The 21,433-nt window shown below is 40.6% G+C and overlaps 1 protein-coding gene across 3 annotated transcripts in view; it reads right to left on the bottom strand.

Moving 5' to 3' along the window:
• The window catches only part of p (WD40 repeat domain-containing protein pink), an 88,407-nt gene that overhangs the window by 16,425 nt on the left and 50,549 nt on the right, over positions 1 to 21,433 (bottom strand). For all 3 annotated transcript variants that reach the window (XM_053772699.2, XM_070083454.1, XM_070083455.1), the window contains exons 5-6: positions 14,051 to 14,203; positions 1,284 to 5,101 (exon numbers count right to left, since the gene is read on the bottom strand). In XM_053772699.2, coding sequence (XP_053628674.1) covers positions 1,284 to 5,101; positions 14,051 to 14,203 — 3,971 coding nt within the window. The remainder of the gene's footprint in view (positions 1 to 1,283; positions 5,102 to 14,050; positions 14,204 to 21,433) is intronic.

Here is a 21,433-nt window from a genome sequence, read left to right as displayed (position 1 = left end):
TGCCAAACCACCTTAACAACCTCTCTTCAGCCCTCTGACTAATACTTTTAGTAACTCCAGATCTTCTAATTTCCACACTGCAAATTTTCTGCATAATATTTACACCGCATATTGCCCTTAGATACGGCATCTCCACTGACCACGGGTTCAAACCCCGCCCGTGGTATGGTTTATACTATTGTACATTCCCTTCTTTGCCTCCATGGATAACGTTGATTGTCTCCACAGATACCTCAATGCACCACTCATCTTTTTACCTTCATCAATTCTATGGTTAACCTCATCCTTCATAAACCCATCTGCTGACAAGTCAACTCCCAAATATATGAACACATTCACTTCTTCCATGCTACCTCCCTCTAATGTAATACCCAATTTTTCTTTACCCAAATTGTCTGATACCCTCATCACCTCACTCTTATTTATGTTCACTTTCAACTTTCTACCTTTACACACCCTCACAAACTCGTCCACTAACCTTTGCAGCTTCTCTTTAGAATCTCCCAAAATCACAGTATGATCAGCAAAAAGTAACTGTGTCAACTCCCATTTTGTATTTGATTTCCCATAATTTAATTTCATCTCTCTCCCCAGCACCCTAGCATTCACTTCTTTTACAACCCCATCTATAAATATGTTAAACAACCATTGTGACATTACACATCCCTGTCTAAGACCTACTTTTACTGGGAAGTATTCTCCCTCTCTCCTACACACCCTAACCTGAGCCTCACTATCCTCATAAGAACTCTTTATAGAATTTATTAACATTACGTATTCCATACACTTGCAACATCTGCCACATAGCTCCCCTACCCACCCTATCATATATCTTTCCTAAATCCATAAATGCAATGAAAACTTCCCTACCTTTATCTAAATATTGTTCACTTGTATGCTTCAATGTAAACACTTTGTCTACACATCCCCTATCCATTCTAAAGCCTCCTTGTTCATTTGCAATCCTGCTCTCTATCTTACTGCTATTTCTTTCAATAATAACCCTATCATACACTTTACCTGGTAATACCAGTAAACTTATTCCCCTATAATTTTTACAATATCTTTTGTCCCCATTCCCTTTATACAGTATAAAGGAAAAAATATATTGCAAATTTGTTAAGGATAAGGTTTGTCAACAATATGAAGGCCAATAAAGCTACAACATACCTAGAAATATATTCTCATTGTATAGTATATACTGAGAGATATACACCTGTCAGTGCACATGCACTCCTTATATCTCAATGGTTTTATTAAGATTATTACCGATGAAATATTACCTCTCTGTTAATATTCCTGATGGAATCTTGTGTTGCACCTGAGTGAGCAATCTGAGCGTCTCCACAGCTCCAGCTCTACGCAGGACCTGAACCACCACTGCCTCCCACAGCTCTCCCATGTTGTAGACACTTGCATCAGTTGATGCTCCACAGTGATCCACTTGCTCTTCAACCTGTCCGTTAATGTCTTTACTTGCATCTAACGAGATTTCGGCTTCGCTGTTAAAATCTTTTGAATTTAATTCTGTGTAATAAGGCTCAGCATTTACCTGGAATGTGTACTCAAACGTTTTCTGTTTCTTTCCATTACTCTCTTCTTCTTTTTCAGGGAAATGAATTGCACTGCGGCATCTGTAGCACTTCATAACAGAAGGATCTTCACTTGTGAGGCTTGCCAGCACATTGAAGAGTATCCCATAATCATGCGTGTCTAATATCTCCATAATATCATCAAGGAGATACAGACTACAGTTTTGTAAGATGAAAGGAATACACTGGCTGGTTGACTGCAACTTGTATGCAAGAGTAATGATACAAAAGCCTTTCCAAAAGCTCATTCTCCGACACAGCTCAGACATTTGTTTAGGATCTAATATATCATGATCCACTATGGTATCTGCAAGTTTCTCCAGAGCCATGGGTCTGTGCAATGGTAATGGCATCCCACAACTGCAAGAAAAACTGCTAGATTCAGCAGTATTAAGTAAAGCACTAAGAATGTCATACTGAAGCTCTGGGCATGAAGTCCAATAGTTCAGATATAATTTGACCAAATTCTTGTGGTGTGATAATTCAATCAAGTAGTGTAATAAATGTTTGTGTAAGTGTGGCCTGAAAACTGCAACATGATTCAACATGAAGATCACATCCATTATCACAAAGGGATTTTCAATCTGAGCTGCAACAGTGATAAAGTTTGTCATGTTCCCAGAAGAGGCTAACTTGTAGAGGATAGAGACTCGCTGAGATCGAGTGAAGTCCAGATCAGGAATAATGTCAGTCAAAAGTTGGTTATTCAACTTGTCACTGTTACTAGTCACTCTCTCAAGCAAGGTCATCCATGTCATGATATAATAGTGGTGGCCAACAGTATCTAAGGCATTAAGCAGGTTTGAGTAGCGAAGCAACCCACAATCATTTGATAGTAAAGAGGCATAGAGGGAGTCCAATTTTTTAACTGCTTCAGGTGTCAGAGGGTGTTGTATACTGTCTTGTTTATGAAGACCAGGAGCTATTTTAGCATTATAAATGCCATTAATACACACTCCAGCCTGTAAACACTGAAGAAACAATTCTGTAATCTGTTCCAGTATGTCTGCACTCATGGCAGATGGTTCAAAGCCAATATCACTACTATCCCAGTGAAGAGAATCACATGATGTTCTTCCACTGCCCTGCGAGTGTGGAGATTCCACTGAAGACAGAGATACAGGTCCATCACCAGCTGTGTCCTCACTGGCTTGTCTAGACATATGTTTACTTGGCTGAATTTGCTGCACTGTACTGAAATATACTTCTAACCATTGTGTCAAGAGAGTGTATGCCTCTGCTTCATTATCTGTTTTTAATATCTCATGAAAGGTGGATGTGACTAAGTCATGCAAGTTTCTCACAACTCCTGGAAGTTCCATATTTGGGTGTGAAATTTCTTCTATGGGTGCAGAAGCAGTGGTCAATGATTTGGTAGGCTGTGTAGCTCCACAACCGTTCTGGATACGTTTCTTCTTCGCTTTTGTTTTAATTACAATACTTGTGTTGATACCCTCAGCCTCATCTGTGTCTGCTGATGTGCTGCTTTGTAGCTGGTCTTCCTGGTCTGTGTTACAGCTGCTGCCAACCATATCCAACATGGATACTTGGCCATCAACCAATTTTCTAGAAGATCCATCACCTGAAGATATTAATGGAGTTACAGTTTTTAATCTTTCAGTCAGATTTTTAGTTCCTGAGGTTATGGTGTCTACCATGTTAGTGGCAACATTTTCCATCAAATCCTGGAAGAGAGTTGCTGCTTCTGAGCCAGGATGGATGGGAGCATAGGCAAGGTTGTAAAACTTGTGAGAATCATAAGCATTAACTGATGGCTGATTACTATCCAAGAATATTCTTGATGCCAGTTCAAGGTCTGGTGAGCTGTTATCAGAGGAAAATAAAGGATCTTCATACATCTCTAAAGAACTTTCAAAGCTCTTATGAGATTTATAATCAGACTGCTGAGAGCATCTTCCAGAAGACAGTGAGGGACTGTTTACTCTCCTATCATTGTCTAGTTCCATGGTGTTACTTTTCCTAGATATGTGTGAGGCAGTATTCAACCCATCAAGAAATTCATGTGATGACTTTGACTGCAGTGTGTCATCACTAGCAAAGCGAGTCAAAGTCAGTTGACTATGTGTATCCTGCACACATACTGAGCTACTCTGATTGTTATTTCCTTGAGCATGATGAAGGGGACTATTTGCAACTGAGACGGTGCAACGATGCACGACAGTTTTCTCTGCCTGTCCTTGACGTAAATAAGGCTCACTGTACCATCTTGTGACTGACAGTGGCAGAAACACTCGATGACCAAACCCTAAAGTGGAGCTGATTCCTTCTTTGATCTCCTCCTTATCAAAGCGATCATTCCTGACATAGGCAACACCAGATTTAATCAAAATGTTGCTGATTTTATTTTCCTTTTCCTCATCCAAACCAGCATAAGCCATTAAATCTTGCAGTTTCTCTCGAATGACTTTGCTCTTAATTTGAAGGGAAAGATCTGTTAATATTTTTGTCCCTAAACGAGACAGCAATTCAGAGTCAATGAAGATTTCTTGATTTTGTAAACACAAGTGAGCACACTCAACAGGTAAGCTGCGTGTGTGTAGCAACAAAATGGCAATGTCCACAGTAGTTATCATCAAGTTGTGTATGCCCCCACTGCCAGTCTTGTATATGAGAGTATTGCCTGATACCTTGACATCTGTGACACTATCAGATACACTGATCCACAAGAGCACTTTAGAGTTGGTTGGATCTATAACATATAGGCCATAAGTAGAGATGGCAAGAAGGTAGTTTGTGTAGAAGCTTAGCAGCTTTGTAAATGCAACACTCACAGGTGGATGGGATGCAACTGACATGGATTTTGCATAATGTGCCAAACCTCCAGTAGCAGTTTTCTCCAGTGTTTGAGTCTTCACAAGCCCACTGTTTACATGATCAGCATACTGAGAATGTAAGCCTAATGTCTTGCTGTATGGTGTCTTATCAATCTCTTCTAACAATTCTTGCTCACCATATGTTCCATCGGTATAAAGAACATCAGCAGGAGGAACCATAAGAGCTCTTTTGAGCTGATGAGTGACAAGAACTTTACCAGAATGGTCAGCCTCCCATATTCTTGTACCCGGACGAGCACAAAATATTCGTGATGCTGCAACATCTGACTGTTCCTTGCTGGGGTTACTCTGGTTGGCCTTTTCTTCTTCCACTGCTTCATAGCAATCAGATAATGCAAATTTTCCTGAACTAGACAGAGAATGCTCAACATTTTGGTGATCTAAATTTTCATACATGTCTTGTTGAGTATTTTTAGTAAAACCTGTGGCCTGAGCACTGCTGCTGCTGCTGGGGTTAACCTGACAGAAACATCCTCCATATTCACCTTGTCTTAATTTTGTCCCAATTTGCATGAAAGTTTCAAGATTTGTATTGCAAATGTAAGAACGGGTAAGAGTTGAGACCAGGAGGTAGCCATTGCTGTAGTCCAGTTGCATAACACCAGACTCCAGCGTCATCAGATGAGCACAAGAACTTCGAAAAAAAGCAGCAGTCTGTAAAACAGGATAAGATGTAGTAAATGAAAAGGTCAGAGACAAATACATAGTTAATTTTTTTTTTAAACTAAAGGATACAAAAATGAAGAGCATTTTGGGAAGACATCTTCAGTGTTTCAGGACCTAAACTTTGGAAGGAGATAACATTTTCATCATAATTTTTTAACTATAGTCCAATATTTAACTAGCAATTGTTATCTAAAACCTTTGAAAAACTAATTCTTCAGCCGTTATAGTCTTTCTTAATGTCTCTCAATATATTCAACCACTGCCAGTCTGGTTTCAGGCAAAGAAAAAGTACAAATGATGCAATCATAAAAATGCTTGACTTAGTTTATATAACTCTTGAAAATAATGAATAAACAACGATCCTCTTCATAGAACTTAGGAAGATTATTGATACAGTAAGCCACAACATTCTGCATCTTAAATCAGAACATTATCGTATCAAGGTTATATTCTTGCATACTTAACCCCTTCGGTGTTGGTCCTGTAATATTGCTACTCTGAAGTCAATATCGGTCACGTAACACTACACTAAAATTCTAGCAGCTTCAAATCTTACAGGAGAAAGCTGGTAGGCCTACATATGAGGGAATGGGTCTGCATAGTCAGTGTGCGAAGTAAAAAAAAGAAAAAAACAACTGACCATGTTTTTGGTTTAAAACAAAGAAATAGCGGTTTATTTTTTATGGTATTTATGCTTGTATTCTCATTTTCTTGGTTTCATTTGAAAGAATGAAAGATATATTACAGAAATAGAGGTGATTTTGAATGGTTTACTGACCAAAAGTAGCTTGAAATTGAGCTCAATGTAGTGGAAATGTTCGATTTTTGACGACGTTCAAGAGTAAACAAATCACAGTCACACATCCAATACACATCAACTGGTAGGTCTAATATGCATTCACAAATGCGCTGATATTATTTATACAATTATTACAATTATGCAGTAGTCTGAATAACAGTAAATTATTTATTTTTTTGTGTGAATAAAAATTTAAAATGAAAAGTAAGTGTAATATAAGAGGGACCTGGAGACATGAATAATGAACAAAGAAAAATGTTACTTTAGTGCCAGGAATGTCTGCTGTGTTTATTCTGGCCCCTATTTTGAAATTGGCCTCTCTTGAATTTTGTGTGAAATTGGCAAAATTTTGTAAATTCTGATCACTTTTCTGTGTAGTTGATATAGGTAAATGGGCCATTTCTTGTACTCAGTCGATAAAATAAAAGGAATTCTAGCAAAACTGCTATGAGTTTGGCTGAGTGAAACAAAGGAATTGGCAAAGAATAGGGCTCAAATTGGGCAAAATCACCGATGCGTAAATATCGCCAAGACCACTAACTTCATGAGAGCATAATTCCATAAGTTTTCCATCAAATTCCATAATTTTGGTTTCACTACATTCGGAAAAAGAAAATCTCTATCATTTCATAAAAAAAATTTTTTTTTTTTTTTAAATTCTTTGACCCTGTGAGCAAGTTTGCAACCTGGGGTCACGACACTCAAAGGGTTAAAACTAGACATTAGTTATGGAGTGGTAAATCTTAATTATTCATTATTTTATCTTATTACAATAGAGAAGCTTAAAAATAAAAAGCACAAGAACTTGGGACTTACTGACTGAAAATGCTGAAACTATCCTATCTGCCAACATCTTTACTAATATTGTTAAAAAGCAACTTTAAATCTCACATAAATGTTATACTTTGCAAGGAAATAAACAGTTTCGTTTTCATTTTCAAAGTAAATTCAATGTAATCAAACCAAATCAAATCAAAGTTTATTCTCTATAAGGATTACAATGCGGGGTTTACAAATTTTGGTTACTGTGTGGTTTATATGTAATAAAATACTAATTACAGAGGGGGCCACTAGAACACCTAGCAAGGCTAGGCCTTTCGGGCAAACTTCGATTAATTCTTAACCCTAAATTATTACAAATTGTGGAGTAAGTTGACTAAATACTAAGTGACTAAATACTAGTTTGTGAGTTTAGCAATGTGAATGCTTTTGTTTTGACACAATACATAGTTTCTATACTGGAGTATCACAGGAAAACTTGTGACTAGTTAGGAATCATTATTTTAAGATTAAGATACGTATTTCTGTGCTTATAGTCAAATGGGTGAGTGAGTGAGTGTAAGTGTGAACCGCCAGGTGGTTTTTATGTAGTTAGTTGACGGGGTGTATCAGGGAGATAAGATGTTTTCTAATGGTAGTTTTGAAGGTGATGAATGTGTCTGGAGTTCTAGAGTTTTCACGTAGGGTGTTCCAGATTTTAGGTCCATTGACATACATTGAATTTTTGTAAAGGTTTAGTAGGACATGGGGAATGTCGTAGAGATGTTTGTGTCTGGTGTTATGCTTGTGGGTCCTGTCACAACTATCAAGAAAGCATTTAAGGTCAAGGTTAATATTGGATTTTAAGATCCTGTATATGTAGATTGCACAGTAGTAAGTGTGGATGTTCTGAACAGGGAGTAAGTTTAGATCTATGAAGAGTGGGGGGGTGTGTTGCCATTGATGGGATTTAGTAATTATTCTTACTGTGGCTTTTTGTTGAGTTATTATTGGCTTTAGGTGAATTGCTGCAGTTGATCCCCAAGCACAAATAGCATAGGTGAGGTATGGATAAATCAGTGAATGGTGTAATGTGAGAAGGGCATTTTGCGGCACGTAGTATCGTATCTTGGAGAGGATCCCAACTGTTATGGATACTTTTTTTGATATGTGTTGGATATGGGTGCTGAAATTCAGGTTGTTGTCGAGGTATAGGCCTAGGAATTTGCCCTCATTATGTCTGGCAATTAGAGTGCTGTCAATCTTAATGCTTAGTTGCACAGCACCTGCTCTGCTACCAAACATAATATAGTAGGTTTTGCCAGTGTTAAGTGTAAGTTTATTGGCTGTCATCCAAGTCGATATTTTGAGCAGCTCCTCGTTAACAATGGTGTTGAGGGTGGCAAGATTAGGGTGAGAGATGACATAAGTCATGTCGTCAGCAAAGAGAATGGGTTTCAGGTGTTGGGATACGTTTGGGAGATCACTGATGTAAATGAGGAAGAGCAGGGGTCCAAGGACACTTTCCTGCGGAACTCCAGTATCAAGAGCCCGTGTTGATGATGCTGTGTCTTTAATGGTGACATATTGATACCTATTAGTAAGGTAGGATTTGAAATATGCAAGCGCATGGCCTCTTATACCATAATGATCAAATTTGTGGAGTAGGATGTCGTGGTCTACTGTATCAAAAGCTTTTCTTATGTCAATAAAAATTCCTAGCGGATATTCCTTACTTTCCAATGCTGTGTAAAGCAGATCTAGCATTTTTACAATTGCATCATTAGTGCTTTTATTTTTCCTGAATCCAAATTGGCAGGGGTTGAGTATGTTTTGTGCCATTATAAATGAATACAGTCTCCTGTGCACGAGTTTCTCGAAGATTTTGGATGGCATTGGTAAGTTTGATATTAGCCTATAGATGTTAACATCTGTAGGGTCACCACCTTTATGTATTGGTGTAACCCTTGCTGTCTTGAGTAGTTTCGGGAAGGTACTAGTTTCTAGTGACTTGTTAAAAAGTAATGAAATAGCATGCGAAAGGACATGGGCCACTCACTTGTACAATAATGGTGGGACATGAGACAGGTTCCCTGAGTTATTTTTAAGTGACTTTATAATCTCAGTGACTTCCGTGGGCTCAGTTGGTACAAGATAGAAGGAATTTGGGAAATTCCCATCTAGATAGTCCCCGGCATGGGCGTTGGTACGTGGGATTTTACTGGAAAGATTAGATCCTATGGTTGAGAAGAAGTCGTTTATCTTGTTAGCCGTTTCAGTGGGATGTAGTGGTGTTTCATTAGGTTTAGTTAGGACAATATTCTTGTTTTTTTTTTCAGTTTGTGGGTCCCTAGAATCTGAGTGTGTGTTTTCCAGGTCTTTTTTTATATCTCCTCTTGTGTCAGTGAATCTGCTGGAGTAGTACAGTTGTTTGGCTTTCTTTATTGCTTTGGTGATTTATTTCTAATTGACAAATTTGTCATCTGCAACTTATAGTCCTTATGAGCATAAATAATTACTCAAGTTTTATTAGTTCTCAATGACATTTACATACCATGTCTAGATTTAACCCTTTCAGGGTCCAGACCTCCGATCTGAAACTTGTCCACAGGGTCCAAGAATTTTCAAAAAAAAATTTCTGTTACTTTTTTCTAATGAAATGGTAGAGAATCTTTTTTTGAAAGTTATAGAGCAAAAAGTACAAAATCTGAAGATAATTTGATAAAATTACACTATTATGAATATTGCTGCATAAGTGATATTTATGCATCGGAAATTTTGCCCAATTTGACTTCCATTTAAAGGCCAATTACATTATTCTTACATTTCTTCAAATAAACACAAGAAACTTCCCAATCAACTATTTCAACTACCCAATAAAGTGATCAGAAGTTGGTAATTTAGCCAATTTCACACAAAATTGAAAATATTCCAATTTCAATATAGGGTCCAAAATAAACAAGGCAGCCATTCCTGGCACTAAAATAACATTTCCTATGTTTATTAATTAAGCTTCCAGGCTTTACAGATGATATCCATTTTTATTTTTAATTCACATAATGAATTTTTATTTATGCCAAAAAATAGAAGATTTACTCTTATGCAATATTGTAATAATTGTATAAATAATATCAGTGCATTTGTGAACATATATTAGACGCACCAGCTGATGTGTACTGGACGTGTGGCATCATTTGTTTACTCTTAAACATTTTTGCTACTTTGATCTCAGTTTCAACCTATTTTCAGTATTAAAACCAATCAAACTCATCTCTATTTCTGTAATATATCTTCCATTCTATCAAATGAGACTAAGAAACCATCAATACAACCTTAAAAACCCTAAGAAAACACACTGCAAAGTTGCTGTTTTAATCCAAAAACACGGTTGCATTTTTTTTCATTACGCACTGCATTCTGGAGGATTTGTTTTATATGGTACACACTTACCACATAGATGCATTCTATCATATCTAGGCCCAAATTTACCACTCGCAGCTTATGTGAGTGAGCTGAGCTCACGACGGAATACTACAGCTTGGACCCTGGCTTCAAGGCCATAGAACTATGAGACGGACCCTCAAGGGGTTATGTAGTGTGCAAATCTTGTGATCAGTTTACCCAAAATGCACTGCATAGTTAGTGGCTGCTCTAATTCCTCTGATTAAGAGCCCTTGGAAGAGATGAGCTAAAAACTGTAGATTAAATAATAGTATTGGTTGATGTGAATAGAGGCAGTGTGTTGCTGATACAACTGAGAATGCAGCTCTGGGGCAATGGTTCTTCTTATCCTCATGTTATCTGATACTAAATAAGCAGTGTAATGCAGCTGTGAGATTATGGACCTTCTTATCCTAACGTTATCTGGTACTGAATAAGCAGTGTAATATAGCAGTGGGATGATGGACCTTGTTATCCTCATGTTATTTGAAACTGAATAAGCACAGTGTTTAAGGTAATACTGTCAGGTCTCAATTACTGCAAGTTTATATAGTGTAAATTTCGATATAGTGTGAAATTAATTTATGCTATTTTTTCCTTCCTCAAACCCTTTAACCCTTTCAGGGTCGCCAGGCCCTCTCAGAGACTTGTTCTCAAGGTCGCCAAAATTTAAAAAAAAAAATTTCTTATGAAAAGATAGTTTTTTTTTTTTTTCTGAACATTATAGGCTAAACAAAAATTTTTACCATCAATACTTACCGAGATATGGAGGCATGAAGTAGACAGAAAATGACCTGCATACGGTAACATCGACGACTGCCGGTCACCCGGTATTACTTTATTAATTTTTTAGGTACTATTTTCTATTATTTTTTTTTTTCCAAGTAACTTTTATGGCCTGTGAGACCAATATGAGAACTATTTTGTAAGCTTTTTCTCATTATTTACTACGCAATAACTACATAAACACTGTTGTCACTGTTTTGTTTACAAAAAAATATTTACACAAACAAACGATATGAAATGTTGTTTATTACTATTTTTCTATATTTTATATACACATATACAGTCACAGGGAATGTTTCTAGAAGTTCTACAGCCTGTGGAAGTCTTTGAAACATGGTGTCATACACAGTGGTGTTTTACACTCCTCACACATAATACGAGTGTCTTTGCATTGTTGTGGGCGTCTTTCTTTTGTATGTGCACAGACGTAACACCTCTTCTGAGCCTTTTTCTTGAAAGCAGTAGCAGGCAGTTGTATTAGGAAGTGATCACCATGCTTCAGACGAGAAGGTAGTTGTTGATAATTTAGTGGGCGGTCTATTGCAGGTGTTGTTCCTTGGTACTTGAATACTATTTGTCTGATGACAGACAAACAGAATTCGACATATGGTGGTTTGTTTCTGGTCCTCATCTTATACATATTATAAGCATTGAGCATGGAAATATCCAGAAGATGGAAAAATAGTTTTATGTACCACTTATAACTCTTGCGAACACAATCAGCAAACCCAATCTGTATGTCACATTTGTCCACTGAGTGCATATTGAAGGTGTAATCAATCACAGCTGCAGGTTTTAGAATGGATTTGTTGCTGTCTCTACGCTGCCTGCCAGTGTTTTTCATTTCGTTAGGGTAAACTGAAGACAGTGTGACATCTCGTTTCTCATGTCACCGAAATACCATGATGTCATTGGCAGCAAACCCCTGCACCTCATCTCTACAAGTGCCAGCGTCAAACCTGGGCATGTGTTTACGATTTGCATGCACTGTGCCACACACATCTGTCATGTTCACTCACAAAAAATCACTGAGTGAGGGGCTTGTGTACCAGTTATCAGTATATAATATATGCCCCTTACCAAGGTATGGTTCTATCATTGTTCTAACCACATCACCAGAGATGCCCAATAACTTCCTGGTATTTTGCAATGTATAACTTCCAGTGTACACAATAATATCCAATACCAGACCACTGTAACAATCACAAAGCACAAACAACTTTATATCAAAGAGTCTCCTCTTGCTTGGTATGTACTGCTTGAAAGAAAGTCTTCCTTTGAAGAGAATCAAAGACTCGTCAATAGCAAGCTTCCTGAAGGGATAAAAATACATATTGAATTTCTCTTTCAGATACACAAACACATTCCTAATCTTATATGACCTGTTGTTTCTGTCAGGCCTGGTTTTGTCTGAGAAGTGAAGCATACGTAATAGTAGCACAAATCGATTCACTCCCATTATATCACTGAAACCTGGGGTTGCAATCAGGCGGTCTGTTGACCAGTATGATTTCACACTGTACTCACCTGTATGTGGTTGCAGGGGTCGAGTCATAGCTCCTAGCATAAGCATTATTGTGGCAAAGAAAAGATACATCTCAGCTACAGTTGTGTCCTTCCACTTGTGTACACGTGATTTTGGTGAAAGTATTGTTTACCATGGTGTACTCGTAGTATCTGTTGCTTTCCCTGACAAAAATTTCCATCAGGGGTTCGTCAAAGAATAACTTGAAACATTCCAGTTCACTGGCATTGTTTCTCAGTGTACAACATGGCCGTATTCCACTTTGGCTTTCATCAAACTGGTGGGGATTTGGAAAAAAATTGGCAGCTTCCTGCCAATCCCAGGTGCGGTCTGCTGGTGGGTACTGGACATTGACAGGTGGTTGTGGTTGTGGAGGCTGGTGTGGTGGGTGGGTGGGGGATGATGGCCTTTGTTGTAGATCAGCTGAGGCAGTGGCGTGGGTGGCAGCGTGGGTGGCAGCATAGCCCACTGCTGGTGCCTCATGGCCGGCACCACAACTACCACCACCATGCACATTTTCCATCCCAATCGCAACACTATCATTGCCATTTTCACTGTCTGTTCCTGTTGTACAGCCACGGGATGTACTCCGAGATGTACTCCTTCCCCTTGGAATAGCATATGGCACACTACCAGAGCGCATATATCGTCGTATATACTGACGCTTCACTGGAGAATATTCCACTTCACTATCACTACTGGAACTGGTTTCAGGAGCTTGTAGTTCATATTCACTATCACTAACATCACCAATGCTCACATCTGAGTCTGGGATTTGGGAAAATAGGAGTTTCCTCTTTGATTCTGGTACAACTGAACGTGAGCAAGACGGCCCAGCAGCAGAGGTGGAAGGCTGAGGGTCGTCTGGGTTTTCCTCACTATTACCGATATTATGGCCATTAATTTCAGTCACAACCTCACCAAAACCTTGAAACTCATCTTCACTGGCACTTCCATCTGTATTAGAACTGTCACTGGGGAACAAAAGTGTCCCAATTCGCCGAGGAGTGAGAAGCTTCTTACCGCGAGGCATGGTGAACAAAGTCTACTAAAATGGCATTCCCACAATGCGCCACTGGGTCCCAGATTTTTTTTCTACCGTGCACACCGACCACACACACACCCATTCTCTCACATCTAGGTCTACCAGCCTTGTCCAGCGAGATTTGAAGGCGCTAGAATTTATGCGTACTAGTACGTCAAAAACCCTGGCGCGTAAGCCGTACTAGAACAGCCGAAACCCTGAAAGGGTTAAATCATGTGCAAAAATTACAGTGGATCCCCGTATAACGATTACCTCCGAATGCGACCAATTATGTAAGTGTATTTATGTAAGTGCATTTGTACGTGTATGTTTGGGGGTCTGAAATGGACTAATCTACTTCACAATATTCCTTATGGGAATAAATTCAGTCAGTACTGGCACCTGAACATACTTATGGAGTGAAAAAATATCGTTATCCGGGGGTCCACTGTATATATAATTCAAAGTACAAACTCGAATAATGCGACTGCCTCACATGATTCATTTTTCACACTAATCGAGACCTGGCTGTACTGTACTGATAGATATCTGTAATTTTACTGGCAAATCAAGTCTCTTACAAAACAACATTCTTGAACTTACCTTACTCTTGGGGATATAAAGTACTGATATTCTGCCAGAAGTATCGCCAATATAGAGCTCACTAGAGCTGTGTGACCAAGCCAGGGATGAGACCGTGTCACCTTCATGTTCTCGTGACCTGATGAGATGTCGTGACCCACCTGCTCTCACAACCTGCCGTCACCAAAACTATTTTCGCTTATTTTTTCATTACGAAAAAATTAGATGACACCACTGTATATTTATGATAATTACTGTAGTTCATATGTGATATAAATAAAAATATTTGGTAAAGAATTTAAAACATACAAAATGTATACTAGAGTTTTGTGGCACTGAGAAAACACTTAATATGCATAATGAAACCAACTTAATCCATAGGTTGTCTGTCATGTACTAGAACATTGTTCCAGAGTATGGAGCTAAACTCTTCTCCAGGCTGAAGAACTGACCACCTCGGTGAAGGACTGATTACAGTGCCTTTTCATCTCTATTCTTTCTGCTGCCTCCTCTGTAATCAACTGAAGAAGCCTAATGTGTAGGTGAAACATTATGGAATAAAGGTACCTAACTACTGCACATGTGTCTTACTTATCATGCTACATAGCATAACATTAATTTCCCATCCTACAGACACTGCAAATGCTGACTGCCTAGAATATGTACCAGGTCAAAATTAGGAACATAACCACACATACCGACTTTTCATTGCCTCTCTTATACAAAGAATACAATAATACCAGGTAGCTGGGTGTGTGGCAGGGGATGAGTGGAGGTTGCTGGGTGTGTGGCAGGGGATGGGTGAAAGTTGCTGGGTGTGTGGCAGAGGATGAGTGGAGGTTGCTAGGTGTGAGGCAGGGGATGAGTGGAGGTTGCTGGGTGTGTGGCAGGAGATGGGTGGAGGTTGCTGGGTGTGTGGCAGGGGATGAGTAGAGGTTGCTGGGTGTGTGGCAGGGAATGGGTGGAGGTTGCTAGGTGTGTAGAGGGGGATGGAGGATGTAGCTCGGTGTGTGGCAAGGGATGGGTGGAGGTTGCTGGGTGTGTAGCAGGGAATGGGTGGAGGTAAGTGGTATAACAGAGGCATGGGGCTGAGCTATGGCAATGGACTTGTACAGACGGAGCACTGACGCAAGGCAGGTTATGTACAGGACGTGTACATTGCTGGATAATGTTAAATGTTGAGTAACTGATTGTTGAACAGTTTATTTCTAGTGTATTACAGAGAGCTAGATTATGAGTAACTAACCTACCTCAAACACCTCCACACTGCCATTACTCAACACAACAACATAACTTACCTCAAACACCTCCACACTGCCACTGCTCAACACACAAACAACATAACCTACCTCAACCACCACCACACTGCCACTACTCAACACACAAACAACATAACCTACCTCAACCACCACCACAGTGCCACTACTCAATACACAAACAACATAACTTACCTCAACCACCACCACAGTGCCACTACTCAACACTCAAACAACATAACCTACCTCAACAACCACCACAGTGCCACTACTCAACACACAAACAACATAACCTACCTCAACAACCACCACAGTGCCACTACTCAACACACAAACAACATAACTTACCTCAACCACCACCACAGTGCCACTACTCAATACACAAACAACATAACCTACCTCAACCATCACCACAGTGCCACTACTCAACACTCAAACAACATAACCTACCTCAACCACCACCACAGTGCCACTACTCAACACACAAACAACATAACCTACCTCAACCACCACCACAGTGCCACTACTCAACACACAAACAACATAACCTACCTCAACCATCACCACAGTGCCACTACTCAACACACAAACAACATAACCTACCTCAACCACCACCACAGTGCCACTACTCAACACACAAACAACATAACTTACCTCAACCATCACCACAGTGCCACTACTCAACACACAAACAACATAACCTACCTCAACCACCACCACAGTGCCACTACTCAACACTCAAACAACATAACCTACCTCAACCACCACCACAGTGCCACTACTCAACACTCAAACAACATAACCTACCTCAACCACCACCACAGTGCCACTACTCAACACAAAAACAACATAACCTACCTCAACAACCACCACAGTGCCACTACTCAACACACAAACAACATAACTTACCTCAACCACCACCACAGTGCCACTACTCAACATACAAACAACATAACCTACCTCAACCACCACCACAGTGCCACTACTCAACACACAAACAACATAACCTACCTCAACCACCACCACAGTGCCACTACTCAACACACAAACAACATAACCTACCTCAACCACCACCACAGTGCCACTACTCAACACACAAACAACATAACCTACCTCAACCACCACCACAGTGCCACTACTCAACACACAAACAACATAACCTACCTCAACAACCACCACAGTGCCACTACTCAACACACAAACAACATAACCTACCTCAACAACCACCACAGTGCCACTACTCAACACACAAACAACATAACCTACCTCAACCACCACCACAGTGCCACTACTCAACACACAAACAACATAACCTACCTCAACAACCACCACAGTGCCACTACTCAACACACAAACAACATAACCTACCTCAACAACCACCACAGTGCCACTACTCAACACACAAACAACATAACCTACCTCAACAACCACCACAGTGCCACTACTCAACACACAAACAACATAACCTACCTCAACCACCACCACAGTGCCACTACTCAACACACAAACAACATAACCTACCTCAACAACCACCACAGTGCCACTACTCAACACACAAACAACATAACCTACCTCAACCATCACCACAGTGCCACTACTCAACACACAAACAACATAACCTACCTCAACAACCACCACAGTGCCACTACTCAACACACAAACAACATAACCTACCTCAACCACCACCACAGTGCCACTACTCAACACTCAAACAACATAACTTACCTCAACAACCACCACAGTGCCACTACTCAACACACAAACAACATAACTTACCTCAACCACCACCACAGTGCCACTACTCAACACACAAACAACATAACCTACCTCAACCACCACCACAGTGCCACTACTCAACACACAAACAACATAACCTACCTCAACAACCACCACAGTGCCACTACTCAACACACAAACAACATAACCTACCTCAACCACCACCACAGTGCCACTACTCAACACACAAACAACATAACCTACCTCAACAACCACCACAGTGCCACTACTCAACACAAACAACATAACCTACCTCAACAACCACCACAGTGCCACTACTCAACACACAAACAACATAACCTACCTCAACCACCACCACAGTGCCACTACTCAACACACAAACAACATAACCTACCTCAACAACCACCACAGTGCCACTACTCAACACACAAACAACATAACCTACCTCAACAACCACCACAGTGCCACTACTCAACACACAAACAACATAACCTACCTCAACAACCACCACAGTGCCACTACTCAACACTCAAACAACATAACCTACCTCAACCACCACCACAGTGCCACTACTCAACACACAAACAACATAACCTACCTCAACCACCACCACAGTGCCACTACTCAACACACAAACAACATAACCTACCTCAACCACCACCACAGTGCCACTACTCAACACACAAACAACATAACCTACCTCAACCACCACCACAGTGCCACTACTCAACACACAAACAACATAACTTACCTCAACCACCACCACAGTGCCACTACTCAACACACAAACAACATAACCTACCTCAACCACCACCACAGTGCCACTACTCAACACACAAACAACATAACTTACCTCAACCATCACCACAGTGCCACTACTCAACACACAAACAACATAACTTACCTCAACCACCACCACAGTGCCACTACTCAACACACAAACAACATAACTTACCTCAACCACCACCACAGTGCCACTACTCAACACACAAACAACATAACTTACCTCAACCACCACCACAGTGCCACTACTCAACACACAAACAACATAACTTACCTCAACCACCACCACAGTGCCACTACTCAACACACAAACAACATAACTTACCTCAACCACCACCACAGTGCCACTACTCAACACACAAACAACATAACCTACCTCAACCACCACCACAGTGCCACTACTCAACACACAAACAACATAACCTACCTCAACCACCACCACAGTGCCACTACTCAACACACAAACAACATAACTTACCTCAACAACCACCACAGTGCCACTACTCAACACACAAACAACATAACCTACCTCAACAACCACCACAGTGCCACTACTCAACACACAAACAACATAACCTACCTCAACCATCACCACAGTGCCACTACTCAACACACAAACAACATAACCTACCTCAACCACCACCACAGTGCCACTACTCAACACACAAACAACATAACCTACCTCAACAACCACCACAGTGCCACTACTCAACACACAAACAACATAACCTACCTCAACCACCACCACAGTGCCACTACTCAACACACAAACAACATAACTTACCTCAACCATCACCACAGTGCCACTACTCAACACACAAACAACATAACCTACCTCAACAACCACCACAGTGCCACTACTCAACACACAAACAACATAACCTACCTCAACCACCACCACAGTGCCACTACTCAACACACAAACAACATAACCTACCTCAACCATCACCACAGTGCCACTACTCAACACACAAACAACATAACCTACCTCAACCATCACCACAGTGCCACTACTCAACACAAACAACATAACCTACCTCAACAACCACCACACTGCCACTACTCAACACACAAACAACATAACCTACCTCAACCATCACCACAGTGCCACTACTCAACACACAAACAACATAACTTACCTCAACAACCACCACAGTGCCACTACTCAACACACAAACAACATAACTTACCTCAACAACCACCACAGTGCCACTACTCAACACAAACAACATAACCTACCTCAACAACCACCACACTGCCACTACTCAACACACAAACAACATAACCTACCTCAACCATCACCACAGTGCCACTACTCAACACACAAACAACATAACTTACCTCAACAACCACCACAGTGCCACTACTCAACACACAAACAACATAACCTACCTCAACCACCACCACAGTGCCACTACTCAACACACAAACAACATAACTTACCTCAACAACCACCACAGTGCCACTACTCAACACACAAACAACATAACCTACCTCAACCACCACCACAGTGCCACTACTCAACACACAAACAACATAACTTACCTCAACAACCACCACAGTGCCACTACTCAACACACAAACAACATAACCTACCTCAACCACCACCACAGTGCCACTACTCAACACACAAACAACATAACTTACCTCAACAACCACCACAGTGCCACTACTCAACACACAAACAACATAACCTACCTCAACCACCACCACAGTGCCACTACTCAACACACAAACAACATAACTTACCTCAACAACCACCACAGTGCCACTACTCAACACACAAACAACATAACCTACCTCAACCACCACCACAGTGCCACTACTCAACACACAAACAACATAACTTACCTCAACAACCACCACAGTGCCACTACTCAACACACAAACAACATAACCTACCTCAACCACCACCACAGTGCCACTACTCAACACACAAACAACATAACTTACCTCAACCACCACCACAGTGCCACTACTCAACACACAAACAACATAACCTACCTCAACCACCACCACAGTGCCACTACTCAACACACAAACAACATAACTTACCTCAACCACCACCACAGTGCCACTACTCAACACACAAACAACATAACTTACCTCAACCACCACCACAGTGCCACTACTCAACACACAAACAACATAACTTACCTCAACCACCACCACAGTGCCACTACTCAACACACAAACAACATAACTTACCTCAACCACCACCACAGTGCCACTACTCAACACACAAACAACATAACTTACCTCAACCACCACCACAGTGCCACTACTCAACACACAAACAACATAACTTACCTCAACTACCACCACAGTGCCACTACTCAACACACAAACAACATAACTTACCTCAACCACCACCACAGTGCCACTACTCAACACACAAACAACATAACTTACCTCAACCACCACCACAGTGCCACTACTCAACACACAAACAACATAACCTACCTCAACCACCACCACAGTGCCACTACTCAACACACAAACAACATAACCTACCTCAACAACCACCACCACAGTGCCACTACTCAACACACAAACAACATAACCTACCTCAACAACCACCACCACAGTGCCACTACTCAACACACAAACAACATAACCTACCTCAACAACCACCACCACAGTGCCACTACTCAACACACAAACAACATAACCTACCTCAACAACCACCACCACAGTGCCACTACTCAACACACAAACAACATAACCTACCTCAACAACCACCACAGTGCCACTACTCAACACACAAACAACATAACCTACCTCAACCACCACCACAGTGCCACTACTCAACACACAAACAACATAACCTACCTCAACAACCACCACAGTGCCACTACTCAACACACAAACAACATAACTTACCTCAACCATCACCACAGTGCCACTACTCAACACACAAACAACATAACTTACCTCAACCATCACCACAGTGCCACTACTCAACACACAAACAACATAACTTACCTCAACAACCACCACAGTGCCACTACTCAACACACAAACAACATAACCTACCTCAACAACCACCACAGTGCCACTACTCAACACACAAACAACATAACCTACCTCAACAACCACCACAGTGCCACTACTCAACACACAAACAACATAACTTACCTCAACCATCACCACAGTGCCACTACTCAACACACAAACAACATAACTTACCTCAACCATCACCACAGTGCCACTACTCAACACACAAACAACATAACCTACCTCAACCATCACCACAGTGCCACTACTCAACACACAAACAACATAACCTACCTCAACAACCACCACAGTGCCACTACTCAACACACAAACAACATAACTTACCTCAACCATCACCACAGTGCCACTACTCAACACACAAACAACATAACTTACCTCAACAACCACCACAGTGCCACTACTCAACACACAAACAACAGACAATACAATACAAAATTATTTATTCTTTTTGCAGTATACAATATACAGTTTACCTGTAATAAAAAACTGTTAGACACAAAAGAAAGCCACTTGCATCCAGTGAATTTCAGGCAGAGTAATACTAATGCTTACACACTACTTAAGAACCAGACGTAAGTTATTAAACCATACCCCCGGCCGGGATTGAACC

The sequence above is a fragment of the Cherax quadricarinatus genome, chromosome 9 (assembly GCF_038502225.1).
Source record: "Cherax quadricarinatus isolate ZL_2023a chromosome 9, ASM3850222v1, whole genome shotgun sequence".
NCBI lineage: Eukaryota > Metazoa > Arthropoda > Malacostraca > Decapoda > Parastacidae > Cherax > Cherax quadricarinatus.
The sequence above is the reverse complement of the archived record's forward strand: the minus strand, read 5'-3'. Positions and strand labels throughout refer to the sequence as shown.